The sequence below is a fragment of the Sturnira hondurensis genome, unplaced genomic scaffold (assembly GCF_014824575.4).
Source record: "Sturnira hondurensis isolate 20B ecotype Veracruz unplaced genomic scaffold, ASM1482457v3 Scaffold0015056, whole genome shotgun sequence".
NCBI lineage: Eukaryota > Metazoa > Chordata > Mammalia > Chiroptera > Phyllostomidae > Sturnira > Sturnira hondurensis.
This window is the reverse complement of record NW_028087687.1, coordinates 7815741-7829450: the sequence shown is the minus strand read 5'-3', so window position 1 is coordinate 7829450 and position 13710 is coordinate 7815741. Positions and strand designations below refer to the sequence as shown.

The 13710-nt window shown below is 36.4% G+C and overlaps 1 protein-coding gene and 1 pseudogene across 1 annotated transcript; both read left to right on the top strand.

Moving 5' to 3' along the window:
* Window positions 1-2471: 2471 nt before the first annotated feature.
* LOC118999685 (olfactory receptor 8U9-like) lies at window positions 2472-3431 on the top strand (annotated as a pseudogene).
* Window positions 3432-12110: 8679 nt separating this feature from the next.
* LOC118999686 (olfactory receptor 8J1-like) lies at window positions 12111-13055 on the top strand. The gene has a single exon (XM_037064386.1). It carries the CDS (start codon window positions 12111-12113, stop codon window positions 13053-13055), a length of 945 nt encoding a protein of 314 aa, XP_036920281.1.
* The last annotated feature ends 655 nt before the right edge of the window (window positions 13056-13710 follow it).

Sequence of the window (13710 nt, the reverse complement as noted above, 5' to 3'; positions counted from 1 at the left end):
TGCATTTGATAGATTGGCTGTTTCTTGGTCACTTAGAGTTATAGGCTCTGGGGCTTTGAGTTCTTCTTGAGCCATGTTTCAGTCTGTTTGCACCTGTTACATTTGAGGAGCAGAGCCCTAGGTGTTCACCAGGGTGGGGCAACTCAGTCGCTGGGTTGTGATGTTGTGTGTGGGGGCGGAGTCCAAGAGGGGCAATGGCGGTCCCCTCTGCTGCTTCCCGCTGCTGGGGCCTGCATGGTCTGTCTCACTGCTCACTCCTTCGCTGGTTTATTGGTCTGGCTGAACAGTTCATTGTTGTTGGACTTCCATATAGTTCAACTTTCTGTGTTGTGGCTGTGTTTTTGTTACTGAAACTTTGTTGACTTTAAACTTGGTTGTGCGAGGAGGCACAGTGTTTCCACCTATGCCTCCATCTTGGAAGAAGTCTCCTGTTTCTAAATGAATTTTAAATATTTGTGGTATCACAGTTTAGGATTTTAAAATCTTTAATGTCCTACCAATTGCATGATGGTAATTGGGCAGGGTAATAATACATAACAAAGGTTGATCAATACAACTGATCAGAAATGATCAATATTAGTGTATTCATTGTCTTCAGATAAATGCCCAGAAGTGGAACTGCCAGATCATATGGTAGTTAAGCTCTCCATTTGTTTGAGGAAACTCCATACTGTTGTCTTTGGTCTTTGTAGTGATTTACATTCCATCAATAGTGCACATGTTCTCTTGTCTCTACATTCTTGCCAACCCTTGTTATTTCTTGTCTTTTTGATAATAGCTCTTCTAACAGGTGTGAGGAGATATCTCATTGTGGCTTTGATTTGCATTACCCTGATGACTAGTGAGGTTGAGCATCTTTTCATGTGCCTATTAACCATCTGCATGGGTTTTTTTCGGAAAAATATCTAGTATTCAGATCTTCTGCCCGTATGTTAACTGAATTTTTTAGGGGTTTTTTTCTTTTGCTATTGAGTTGTATGAGTTCTTTACATATTTTGGTGGATATCAAACCGTTATCATATATACGATTTAAAATTTTTTTCTCTCATATAACAGGCTGCATGACAACTTTTTGAGATCACCTGAGCAAAAGATGCTGCACATACAGGGCATTAGTCATTGAAAAGACAGGGAATATTAGTTATGTAACGTGTCCTATATACCAAGTCATATTTATTGTGTACAAAGCATTGTGTACAAGTTATTATTAGTTTCTGAAAAATTGTATTTAATTTTTTTATATAAAGAAAGGGAAAGGTGACAATGATATTATAAATTTAGTAACAGAATCTTTATTTGTTATGTATTATTACCCTGCCCTAAATGAAAGCTTACATTAATGGTCATATTCAATTTATGAACAATAGTCCAAAAGACATGTAAAACATATAAAGAGATTTCACTTAAATTAATATAGTCTAGAAATAAAAATTAACATAAAATCTAATCCCAAACTATGTTTTTAAATAAATTACCAAGTGGTAGGAGTCATATATATCTATATAAATCTATTAGAAAGCAGATACCACTTTTATTTCAATTAAGCAAATGTTTTGAAAATGTGCTGATGATCTTCATTGCTTTTGGTCAGGTGAGTTGCTTCTTTACATATAGACATGTCTGTGAAATAGTCTAACAAGAAGCATTTGGAGAAACTTAGGCATGAGGGGAGAGAATAAACTGGGCATGTTGAGAATACAGTGGTGGGTGGGCTCCTGCATCAGAAATACACAAGGCTGAACTCCAGCTGTGCTACCAACTCCCTGTCTGAGCGCACTCCAGGACTTACCCTTCGGAGACAGCTCTCCCTCATCTGTAAAATGGACATAGGAAGCCAGGAAATAAACAAACACCTGTAAAACATGTTACTGTGTTTTTCATAAAGTTATCCATTTTGAGTATTTGCTTTCTACGCACAATGAAGAGGGTTGTATAGCAACCAAAATCGGTGAGCTCTCCACAGTAAGGAGTGAGTGTGGAGCAGACAGACAGCACTCTGCATCTGCCAGTATGGCTGCAACGTGGGCTTCATAGACCGGGCACAGCGACAGGTTAGTCAAGGCAATGTCACTGCAGAAGATTCATGTTTTCTTTGTGTTATTAACGTTAAGACTTTTAAAATACCAATAATAGTTTCCAAGTTTTGATCAATTAATATTAAATTTTAAATAATGTAATGTTCAAGGGCTTGGAAAAGAGAGCTAGTCTGGACTAAATCTTACCATACAGCTCAACTGTATAAATGCAGTTGATGTGGGTGAAAGAAATAAGTCTTTCCTCTAAAATATCTACTTTTGCTCTTTGTCTCATCCCAGAGTCCAAGTATACTACTAATCATTTTAAAATTAGTATTTTCACATTAATAAGACAACTGATATTCAGTATGCTAAGGTTTAAAAACATTATTAAGGTTGAAAGGTTAATTTAATTAACATGGATTCTCTTCTCTCCATTCAGACACAATGAAATCCATGGCCCAGATTAATTGCACTAGGGTTAAGGAGTTTATTCTCACAGGCCTCACAGATCGTCAGGACTTGAAGATGCCTCTCTTTGTGGTTTTCTTAGCTATCTATGTCTTCACAGTAGTAGGCAACCTGGGTTTGATCCTTGTCATTAGAACAGATGCAAGACTCAACACACCAATGTATTTCTTCCTTAGCAACCTGGCTTTTATCGATTTTTGTTATACGTCTGCCATTACACCCAAAATGCTCGGGAATTTCTTGCACAAACAAAATGTCATCTCCTTCAATGCCTATGCTGCTTAGTTAGGCTGTTTCCTGGCATTCATGACAGCTGAATGCTTGCTACTTGCTTCCATGGCCTATGACCCATATGTGGCCATTTGTAACCCCCTCCTCTACATGACTGTAATGTCCCCAGAGATCTGAATTCAGCTTGTGGCTGTCCCTTATAGCTGTAGCCTTCTAATGGCAATAATTCACACCACCCTCACCTTTCGTCTCTCCTATTGCCATTCTAATGTCATCAATCATTTCTACTGTGATGACATGCCCCTCCTCAGGCTAACTTGCTCAGACACTCACTCCAAACAGCTATGGATCTTCGCCTGTGCTGGTATCATGTTCATTTCTTCTCTTCTAGTTGTCTTTGTCTCCTATGTGTATATTATCTCTGCCATCCTGAGGATCCGCTCTGCTGAGGGCAGGCGCAAGGCTTTCTCCACATGTGGCTCCCACATGCTGGCAGTCACCATATTCTATGGGACCCTGCTCTTTATGTACTTACAGCCAAGCTCTAACCATTCCCTTGACACAGATAAGATGGCCTCTGTCTTCTACACAGTCATCATTCCTATGCTGAACCCCTTGATCTACAGCCTTCGGAACAGGGAAGTAAAAAACGCCCTGAAGAAAGTCATCATCAGTACAGACAAGGCTTTTCTGTTCATCAAATTGAGAAAGTGACCTGGGCAAATAAAAAAGTTTTCTGCTTATGGTCTAATGCTTTTACTCTAAAAAAATATCAGAATACCAACTCTTTAAGAAATTGGGGGCTACATTGGTTAATAAGATTATGTAGGGTCAAGTATGTGTTCCTATGATACATGATGTTCATATTGTCTTGTATGTCCACCACCCAGAGTCAAATCTTCTTCCATCCCCATATATTTGACCCCCTCCTTCACCACCCTTCCCTCTGGTAAGCACTGTATTTTTGTCTGTATCTATGAGTTTTTGCTTGTTTGGTTTTCTTGTTTGTCCATTTGCTGCATTTTTTTATCCCACATATAAGTAAAATCAGATGGTTCTTAACGTTTTCTGTCTGACTTATTGAACTTAATATGATATTCTCAAGGCCCATCCATGTGGTAGCAAATGGCAGTATATAAGATCTGACTTTGGGCCCTTCTTGACAGGTCCTCATAGTATAGTTAACTGTGGTTTATGATAGCCTCCTGATAAACAAGCTGACTTTGCATTGGCAAACTCAAGATCGAGATCCTGATCAAGATCAAGAGTTAAGTGGTCATCTGCTGAAATGACATCAGTACTTTGAAAAATCTATAAACAATGATTGAAGATAACATACAACCCAAGGTTAATTGCATTTTCATTCCTGTCTATTTTGTCTCTTTTATGAGCATGTGTGCAAAGAGACAATATTTTCCAGGGACTCTGTGCTAAGACAATGTTTCGTTCAAGTGTACCCACTCAGCAAATGTATGATTCCTTACATCTTAGTAGTCTCCTCATTGTCCAAATCAGAATTTTTTTAATTTAAATACATATGCTACCCCAATCATGCTTGTTTCAATCTACCCTCATATACCAAGTAAAATATGTGAAGAATTAAACCAATACATGAACAGGGCTTTTTAAAAAATCTGACCCGTGCATTTTATTTCCCCTTTTTAACATACTGAAATTTATTTTGTTAAGAGTTGANGTCTAATGCTTTTACTCTCAAAAATATCAGAATGCCTACTCTTTAAAAAGTTGGGTGCTACATTGGTTAATAAGATTATGTGGGGTCAAGTGTGTGTTCCTATGATACATGATGTTCATATTGTCTTGTGTGTCCACCACCCAGAGTCAAATCTTCTTCCATCACCATATATTTGACCCCCTCTCCCACCACCCTTCCCTCTGGTAAGCACTGTATTTTTGTCTGTGTCTATGAGTTTTTGTTTGTTTTTCTTGTTTCTCCATTTGCTGCATTTTTTTATCCCACATATAAGTAAAATCAGATGGTTCTTAACTTTTTCTGTCTGACTTATTGAACTTAATATGATATTCTCAAGGTCCATCCATGTGGTAGCAAATGGCAGTATATCAGATCTGACTTTGGGCCCTTCTTGACAGGTCCTCATACTATGGTTAACTCTGGTTTATGATAGCCTCCGGATAAACAAGCTGACTTTGCATTGGCAAACTCAAGATCAAGATCCTGATCAACATCAAGAGTTAAGTGGTCATCTGCTGAAATGACATCAGTACTTTGAAAAATCTATAAACAATGATTGAAGATAACATACAACCCAAGGTTAATTGCATTTTCATTCCTGTCTATTTTGTCTCTTTTATGAGCATGTGTGCAAAGAGACAATATTTTCCAGGGACTCTGTGCTAAGACAATGTTTCGTTCAAGTGTACCCACTCAGCAAATGTATGATTCCTTACATCTTAGTAGTCTCCTCATTGTCCAAATCAGAATTTTTTTAATTTAAATACATATGCTACCCCAATCATGCTTGTTTCAATCTACCCTCATATACCAAGTAAAATATGTGAAGAATTAAACCAATACATGAACAGGGCTTTTTAAAAAATCTGACCCGTGCATTTTATTTCCCCTTTTTAACATACTGAAATTTATTTTGTTAAGAGTTGATCTTAAGTGTTCTTGCCCAACACACACACAAAAAGAGGAACAATGTGAGGTAATGGATGTGGTAATTAGCTTAATTATTGTAATCATTTCCTAATATATACACATATCAAAATATTATGATGTACATTTGAAATATATGCAATTTTTATTGTTCCATTATAACACCAATAATGATTGATTTTTTCACTTTAAAAAACAAAAATGAAATAAAATAAAACACACTAAACAAACTAAAAAAATACAAAATTGTGTTCTCCAATCATATCAGTTTCGTTTACTATGTTATTTTCAAATTTTGTTCCTGAGCATATTTAAAAAGAAGAACAAAGTTAGAGGTCTCAGCTCCTGATTTCAAAACTTACAAAAGGCATAGTGATCAAAAAGGTGTGATACTAGCATAAAGAAAGACATAGAGACCAATAAGATAGAATACAGGACCCAGAAATAAACCCTAATGTATATGGTCAAATGATTTCAACAAGGATGCCAAGACAGTAGAGGAAAAGATGGTATTGTCAGCATGGGTGCTGGGGAAACTGGATTCCCACCTGGAAAAGAATTAAAAGAATGAACTGCAAATATGCTTGGGAGATATAGGGGTTGCAGGAAAATAGCAGAACAACAAATATGCTTGAAAATAATTTGCATTTAAATCTAATCGAAAATGAGATATTTCAGGATTTCTCACTTTTGGCAAAATTCACAAAATTGAATGACATTAGGATTATTTTGTACCAAATATTACATGACTGACTGATCCAAGACTTAGATATGCATGAGTTTAGATAAGTATCCATGGTAACATTGGAACTCAAGCCTTACATTCATGCTCTTTCTGTGTATGAAGTGGCCAGGCTTGGAAAAATTGGGTAATAGTTACCAAGCAAATAAAATTCTGTTATTTAGAAAAAAAAGGAAAGTGATACATCATGTTCCCTGTACTTTCTTACTGGAGAATTCATCATCAACATCTTTCTTGGCCAAAAACCATTAACCATTTTAATTTTCAATGTCAGCATACAATTGTGAAGTGCAGATCAAACACTTTGTATTTGGCCCAGCCTTTGGTTGATGGAAATTTTGTTGTTTGTAGATTTTCACTTTTTGCCCCTATATAAAGATACACACTGTAATAAGTACTCTTGTGCTGATGATATACTATTGATTTTTTATTTCTATTATAAATGACAAAGATTCTTTCACATCCTAATAATAATTTACATATATGCATAGTATTTTAGAAAAATAAAACACTAAGAAAAAAGGCTGTGCTTTGTGACTTTTTTCACATAGTGCTTTTTATTTTTAAGAACAGATAGTAATATTTATTGCTGCATTTTCATTGTATGATGATAAAATTACAAAAGAGCAATAATAGATAAGAAACTTCAATAATATGGGTCCGGACTGCCACAAAACAGATTCAAGGGGTGTCTGATTGAACTCCTAGAGGAGGGCCTAGTGATTCCAATCCCAGGTGGCATCTTCCCCAAGGACACAACAGGCAACATGGGGATTCCAGAATCATCTGTGCTTCTGAGTTAAGCTCTCAAAGGTTCATAGGGGCCCATAAACTCTTACTGCCACAGCCACATAGAGATTCTCACTAAGAACCTGAAGCAGACTCTCCATTACAGGTGGGTCGAAAACATTTACCTTATTTTTGTATAATGGCCTTGGAAAGATCTCAATCATCCATCAAATGGGGCTACCCTACTCTTATTCTGGAGAGAACTGGACATCATGTATAATCAAAAGTGTAATATTTAAAGTAAGGTTTTTTCCCAAGATTTATAACTTGTTTCCAGAATGTAAAGTGCTAAACATTTTTCTAAATCAGAACTGACATCATTACATCTTACATGCTTAAAACAAATTATAGCACCACTGAAGCAATGGATAGTTGTTCACTGAGATTATTTATTTCACAGTTTTATCTCAGCAGTATCACCTAAAACGAAAACTGTATGCTTCATGGTGTGACCTGTGAAAGAAAATTGGGTGCATGGTACCCAAACTGCAAATGATAACTGCTTTTTGAGAATATAATTAGCCATCAGAAATTTTCTCAAAAAAAAATTCCATGAAATTTAATAACATACAGGCTTCTAATATACAAATAGAAGCCTAATATGTAATTACTGCAACAATGACACCTATTTAGGTAAACCATCTATCTGATAGTAAAGTAAATTTGCAGACATTGCCATGGAGAAGACCTCATGAAGAAGAATTTCTGTTTCACTAGAGGCTCTGCGAAAGCAGTAGCGAGACATTGAAACCTGCAGAGTGCTAGGTTCCTGCACAGAACCTTTATTCCTCCCTCAATGAGAAAATAAAACCCAGGAAGACAATGTTCATTCAGAGGGTTGCCCCACTGACAAATTCAGTGTCCGAAAAGAGGCTCTTCTAGAATAAATTTACCTTCTATATATTTAGCCTTATCATTTTACATAAAAATACTCAAGGTACTTAGGAACTATTTCACACACATTTTGAAAAGACTAACAACATTACTCATTTACCATAAAGCACTGGTGGGAATAAAGACAACTTGCCCACTTTTTACCCTCCCAATTACTCATTAGTATTCATTAGAAGATTGAAAATGCCTGGAGTATGATAAGAATGTCATTCTTAAATACTGTGAAGTGCGACTCTGTGAGCCTTATTACCACGTTCACTTTCAGTTCCTGATTGCAGGAAGCCACTGCCACAGATGCTGGGCAGGCTTCATTCAGATAACATGCCACCTCTCCAAAAAAAAAAAAAAAAAAAATGGACAAACCTCAGAAAAGTCAGTATGAGTCAGGAACAAAGGACCAAAACTTATCTTCAGTGCATTCCTAGCAGGTTAATGTGGCTATAAGTTTGATATAGATACGATTGTGAAATACATTCAAAATGAGGCTAAAACATTATCTTAATTATTCTTTAAAAAATTCAAATTGTCTATCTGAATTACTCAAAAAGCTTTAATGACTGCCTGCCTACCTGCTGATCTCAGAGAATCATGAAGTGAAGACCAAGAAGGATACAGTAGCCAACAGCAGTGTGAGTGAAAGCCTGACCCAAGGCGTAGAGGAGCAGAATGCTTAGGATGGGGAAGTATTTCTAGAACTGGACAAATAATGCAACATGGGGCTTGAAACAGAAAATTCAGGGATGAATACATTGTTTGTGATTTAACATGGCTTCTAATTAAAGTTTATTGCTGGAGGGATTGAGGAAAAAGGAAAAGGGACTCAGGGAAGGGCAACAGTGTGGTGGTTGCTGGAGAAAGGGGGTTTAAAGGGACTAAATGGTAATGGAAAAATACAGTAAAGATTAAAAAATTACCATTGCAATGTAAAATGCAGTGTAGCCCTGATCTGTGTGTCTCGGTTGGTGGGGCATCACCCTACAAATTGAAAGGTCACCAGTTCAATTCCCAGTCATGCCACATGCCTGGGCTGCCAGTCTGACCCCTGGTCAGGTTGTGTAAGAGGGGCAGCCGGTCAGTACTTCTCTCTTACAGGAACGTTTCTCTCCCTCTTTCTCTCTCCATTCCCTTCTCTCTAAAAATAAGTAAATAAAAATGTTTAAGAAGTGAAATGAAATATATAATGAGGAAAACACTAGACTTTAGCAGAAATAGAGGAGTTGATATAATTCAGAAGCATTCATGTTGGCTGATAGTTGATATGTTTGCTAAGCAAGACAATGAAGACAATGAAACCTACAGAGAAAATACTAACAGTTGTAAACACAGAGAATGCAAGGTAGAGTAGGTACTGGAAACATTGAGGGAAACACCGTGGAAAGTGTATGATTGTCTAACCACTAAGCTGTACACCTGAAACCAATACAAAATAATATTGAAAGTAAACTGTAATTTAAAATAGAAGAAAAAGCATGGGAGGGGACACAGCCACAATACCCTGCAGTGTGGAGTTTGGGGATAAAAGGAAAGCTAGACGGTCAAAACAGTGTTATCTCCACAAAGATTGCTTGAGGAATGTACTTGGATTTTTTGTTACAAATTTTGGAACAACGATCTTGACATACGTGGAAAAATATGGGAACATTATCTAGGTTGATGTTTCCTGAGTATCGACAAGCCTAACCACACACCATGCTCTGGACTTCAGTATTAGCTTGCCCAAATGATTGTTTAAATGACTCACCAGCACCTGAAGCTTACCATGTTCAAATTATCACTTTGATCACTTCATTTCAAACCATATGCTCTAAAATGCCAAAAAAGAAAAACAAAAAAGAAAATACCATGGCTACTGACGCAATTGCAAAAAAGAAAAATCACAGAATTCTTTCTTGGCCAATTCCCCCAACCTGCCATTCCCTTAATACCTATCTTACACAATTTATACTGTATGTTAGGGCGGGGATTGTTTCTGCTCCCAAATGTTAAATTTACATCTTCATCCAGGTTCTCCACTTTGTCCCAATCGGCATTAACTTTCACCAAAAATCATACAACTGCTTAGCTCCTTTTTAAAAAGGTCCACTAATAATTCCTACCCCTTTCCAATTCTATAATTTATTGTCATTGTTACAGCAAAAGTTGGTATTCATCTTCCTTAAAATTTCTCAGTGGCTTACAATTCACTTAGAATACAATCCAGGTATTATAATCTGCCTTATTTGATTTGACTGATTCTCTACCTACTCGTTATTATCCAGTCACTCTGGCTTCCATTAGGTTTCCCCTCAAAAACCAATAACACAATCCTGAGTTATTTTCTCTCCCAGAACAGGATTCCTGCCTGCAATCCTGGAATAGTCTTCCTGTAATTTTTTAAATAGCAGGTTTCATCTCATGTGTTATATTTCACTCACATGTCACCCTCTCAGGGTGTCTTTCCCATAACATCCCCTGAGAAATAATTCTCCCAGGTTGCTCTGATGCATCTTCTTGTTTAATTACTTATGACACTCACCATAGTCTGCAATGATCTTGTTTGTATGTTTCTTTGTCAACCTTCTGTCTCTTCCATATTATTGATGTAGAAAGTCCATGATGTGAGAAACAAGTCATTTATCTAAAGCTTGAACATTGCTTGGCACACATAGGACATTAGCAAATACTTGGTGAAAAATAAGTAAATAAATAAGTAAATAAAACAAATCAAGGGAGGATTATATTTGGTGTCAGAAGAAAACAGATATCAAAAAGAACAAACAAACAGGTAAAAATATATTACATGTTATGTTTTTTATTTCTCTAATTCTTTTTATGCATCATTACAGAACAGTTTTCTATTTTTCTATTTTATTTTATTTTTTATATACAGAGAGTATGTCAACAACTCTGAGCTTTTACAGCTCAGTCATTTTTGATATATTGTCTTTTTTAAAACTATTTAGGTATTATCGAATATAAAAAGCTGTACATGTTTAATGTACAGTATATGATGTGATGAATTTAAAGATAAGAATGCATTAGAGAAACCATCACTACAATAAACATCCATCACACCCAAAACTTGTGTTTTGTCTTTTATTATTATTATTATTACTATTTGTTGTCATTTTATAATTACATATACTTCTATAAGTATATAAAAAATTTAGCTAAACATTAGATTTTGTGCTAAATAATGACATAGCCTTGGCTCTCTGGAACTTAACTTCAAAGCTTCAGATAAAAGACTATTATAGGGCTTCTTTGGACACACTGCTTCCCGTTCGTCCAGTTGTGATGGGGAAAACCCCCAGTTGGCTTCGTTAGAAGCCGGTTAACATCCTTAATACAAAATTCTCTCAAAAATATTCAGTCATATTACAATTATAGTGTGTGGATTAGGGGGCAAATACATGTAATGTAATTATCACAGAAAGTCTTTAAAATAAATATTTTCTACTATTACAACAATGAAAAATAACAAAAATGTTAAACATATTAAGAGAAAGATTAACTAAAATTAAGGCTGGATATAGCTTATAGAATTTTAAAATAATATTATGAAATCATATAAATAAAAGTACTGGTTAAAATAAGAACAGTAGAAAGCATATGAGGATCTGTATAAACTTGTGCGGCAAGAAGAGAAAGGATTATGAGTGGGAAGAAACAGGAAGTGTGTCCAGTAAAGCACAGAAGTGATGGAATTTTCAGAGAACATTTTTTAAACTCTAAAGATAATCATAACCTGTCAAATAAATCTGTAGACACACCTCCATGTATTTCTATTTGAGTTGATTACACAGAAAATGAGGAAAAACAATAAACAAATGTGGATGGGAGAATAGGCAAGTTCATCGTGCTAATAGAAGTTACAGAAGATAAAGAAAACGGGACAGAATAATGACTAATATTCTACCCTGAAAAGAAAGCAAGAAGTCTCGGATAAAGAAACTGTAAGAAGACATTCCATTATTTCAGGACATACAATTCCTCGAGCTTTTCTCACACTCAGTGCAAGGGACATAAGATAAAATGTTTGTCTGCAAGCTAATAATAGGATCATAATTTAATGCGATGGTAAAGAAGTAAATCGTCAAAGTTCATGATGCTGGATCATGTGTTTAAATTGTCATTCTTGCTTTTTTTCTCTCTGAAATGATTGGAAAGCTTATATATTTGACCTAGAACCTTGAGTTTAATAACTGAGTTGGAATAATACATGATTCGGGAAATCTCTCCCAAGGAATTGCCCCTGCCATTTAAAGATGGTGCCAGGAAATAGTTCCTTAAACTTTCTAACCACTTTTCCTTTTCTTCTCCAAACAGGAGACATCTAAACTTTTTCATGGCTCCTGAAAATTTCACCTGGGTCACCGAGTTTATTCTCACGGGTGTCTCAGACCGCCTGGAGCTCCAGATCCCACTCTTCTTTGTTTTCCTGGTCATCTATGGGCTGACCATGGCAGAGAACCTGGGCATCATCACCCTCACCAGTGTCGACTCTCGACTTCAGACGCCCATGTACTTTTTCCTCCGGCACTTGGCTGTGGTCAACCTTGGCAACTCTACTGTCATTGCCCCTAAAATGCTGATCAATTTTTTAGTGACAAAGAAAACCATCTCATACTATGAATGTGCCACCCAACTGGGAGGGTTTTTGGTTTTCATTGTAGCTGAGGTTTCCATGTTAGCTGTCATGGCCTATGACCGGTATGTGGCCATTTGCAATCCCCTGCTCTACATGGTGGTTTTATCTCGCCAGGTCTGCCTGCTGCTCGTGTCCCTCGCTTACCTCTACAGCTTTTCCACTGCTGTTGTGACGTCATCTTCCGTGTTCTCTGTGTCTTACTGCTCTTCCAACGTAATCAATCATTTCTACTGTGACACTGTCCCTCTCTTAGCATTGTCCTGCTCTGATACTTCCTTTCCAGAAATGGTCATTTTTCTCTCTGCAGCTACAAACTTGGTTTGTTCCATGACTATAGTTCTAGTATCTTATTTCAACATTCTTCTCTCCATTTTAAGGATACGTTCGTCAGAAGGAAGGAAAAAGGCCTTTTCCACATGTGCTTCACATATAACGGCAGTCACAGTTTTTTATGGGACACTAGTATTCATGTATTTGCAGCCTCGGAGTAGTCATGCACTGGACACGGGTAAAATGGCTTCTGTGTTTTATACACTTGTGATCCCCATGCTGAATCCCATGATCTATAGCCTGAGGAATAAGGACGTGAAGGCTGCCTTGAAGAGATTTCTGACCAATGTACTTTCTATAAAATCAGTGTAATTTCAGAGCCCTGTAAGTAAACGGAGAGATGGGTAAGATAGGCTGCCCCTGTGGCAGAGAAAACAAAGGTCAGGGGGTGACTTACAGGTTTTCAAGTAATCCTGGAAATTAAAAGGGGCTAGGATTTGGGAATTCAAAAATAAACTAAATGTCTTGTAGTTTAGAAATATACAGAAATGCACACTTAGAAATACACAGAAATACAAAGTTACTAAGTAACTTTACTTAGCAACTGTGCACTAAGTAACTTTGTTAAGCAGTATGCACCTAGCTAGATTGAAAGAAGTCTTTCTAGGAGTCAGGAGAATCTAAGCTAATAATAATTAAATAAGTTAAAACTAAGCAATACTATATAGATGAGAGAAGTAAGCCAATCTTTCTTAATTGTTTACTTCCTTTTTATTCCTGGATATGTTCGGGTACAATGAATCATTTTATCTTGCAGAATCATAACTGCAGAGGGCTAAAAACCTTCTTACAGCTAAATCAGCAAAGTTAAAGTGATAGTTTGTTTAAAATAAAACTCCCTAACTTTTTCTTAATATAATTTGAATGAAAAAATACCAGTGAGTTCATATTCTAAATGCTAACCAATACACAGTTGAAATGATTTTTATTCCAATTCATGTCATTTATACAACTGTTTAATGAAAGG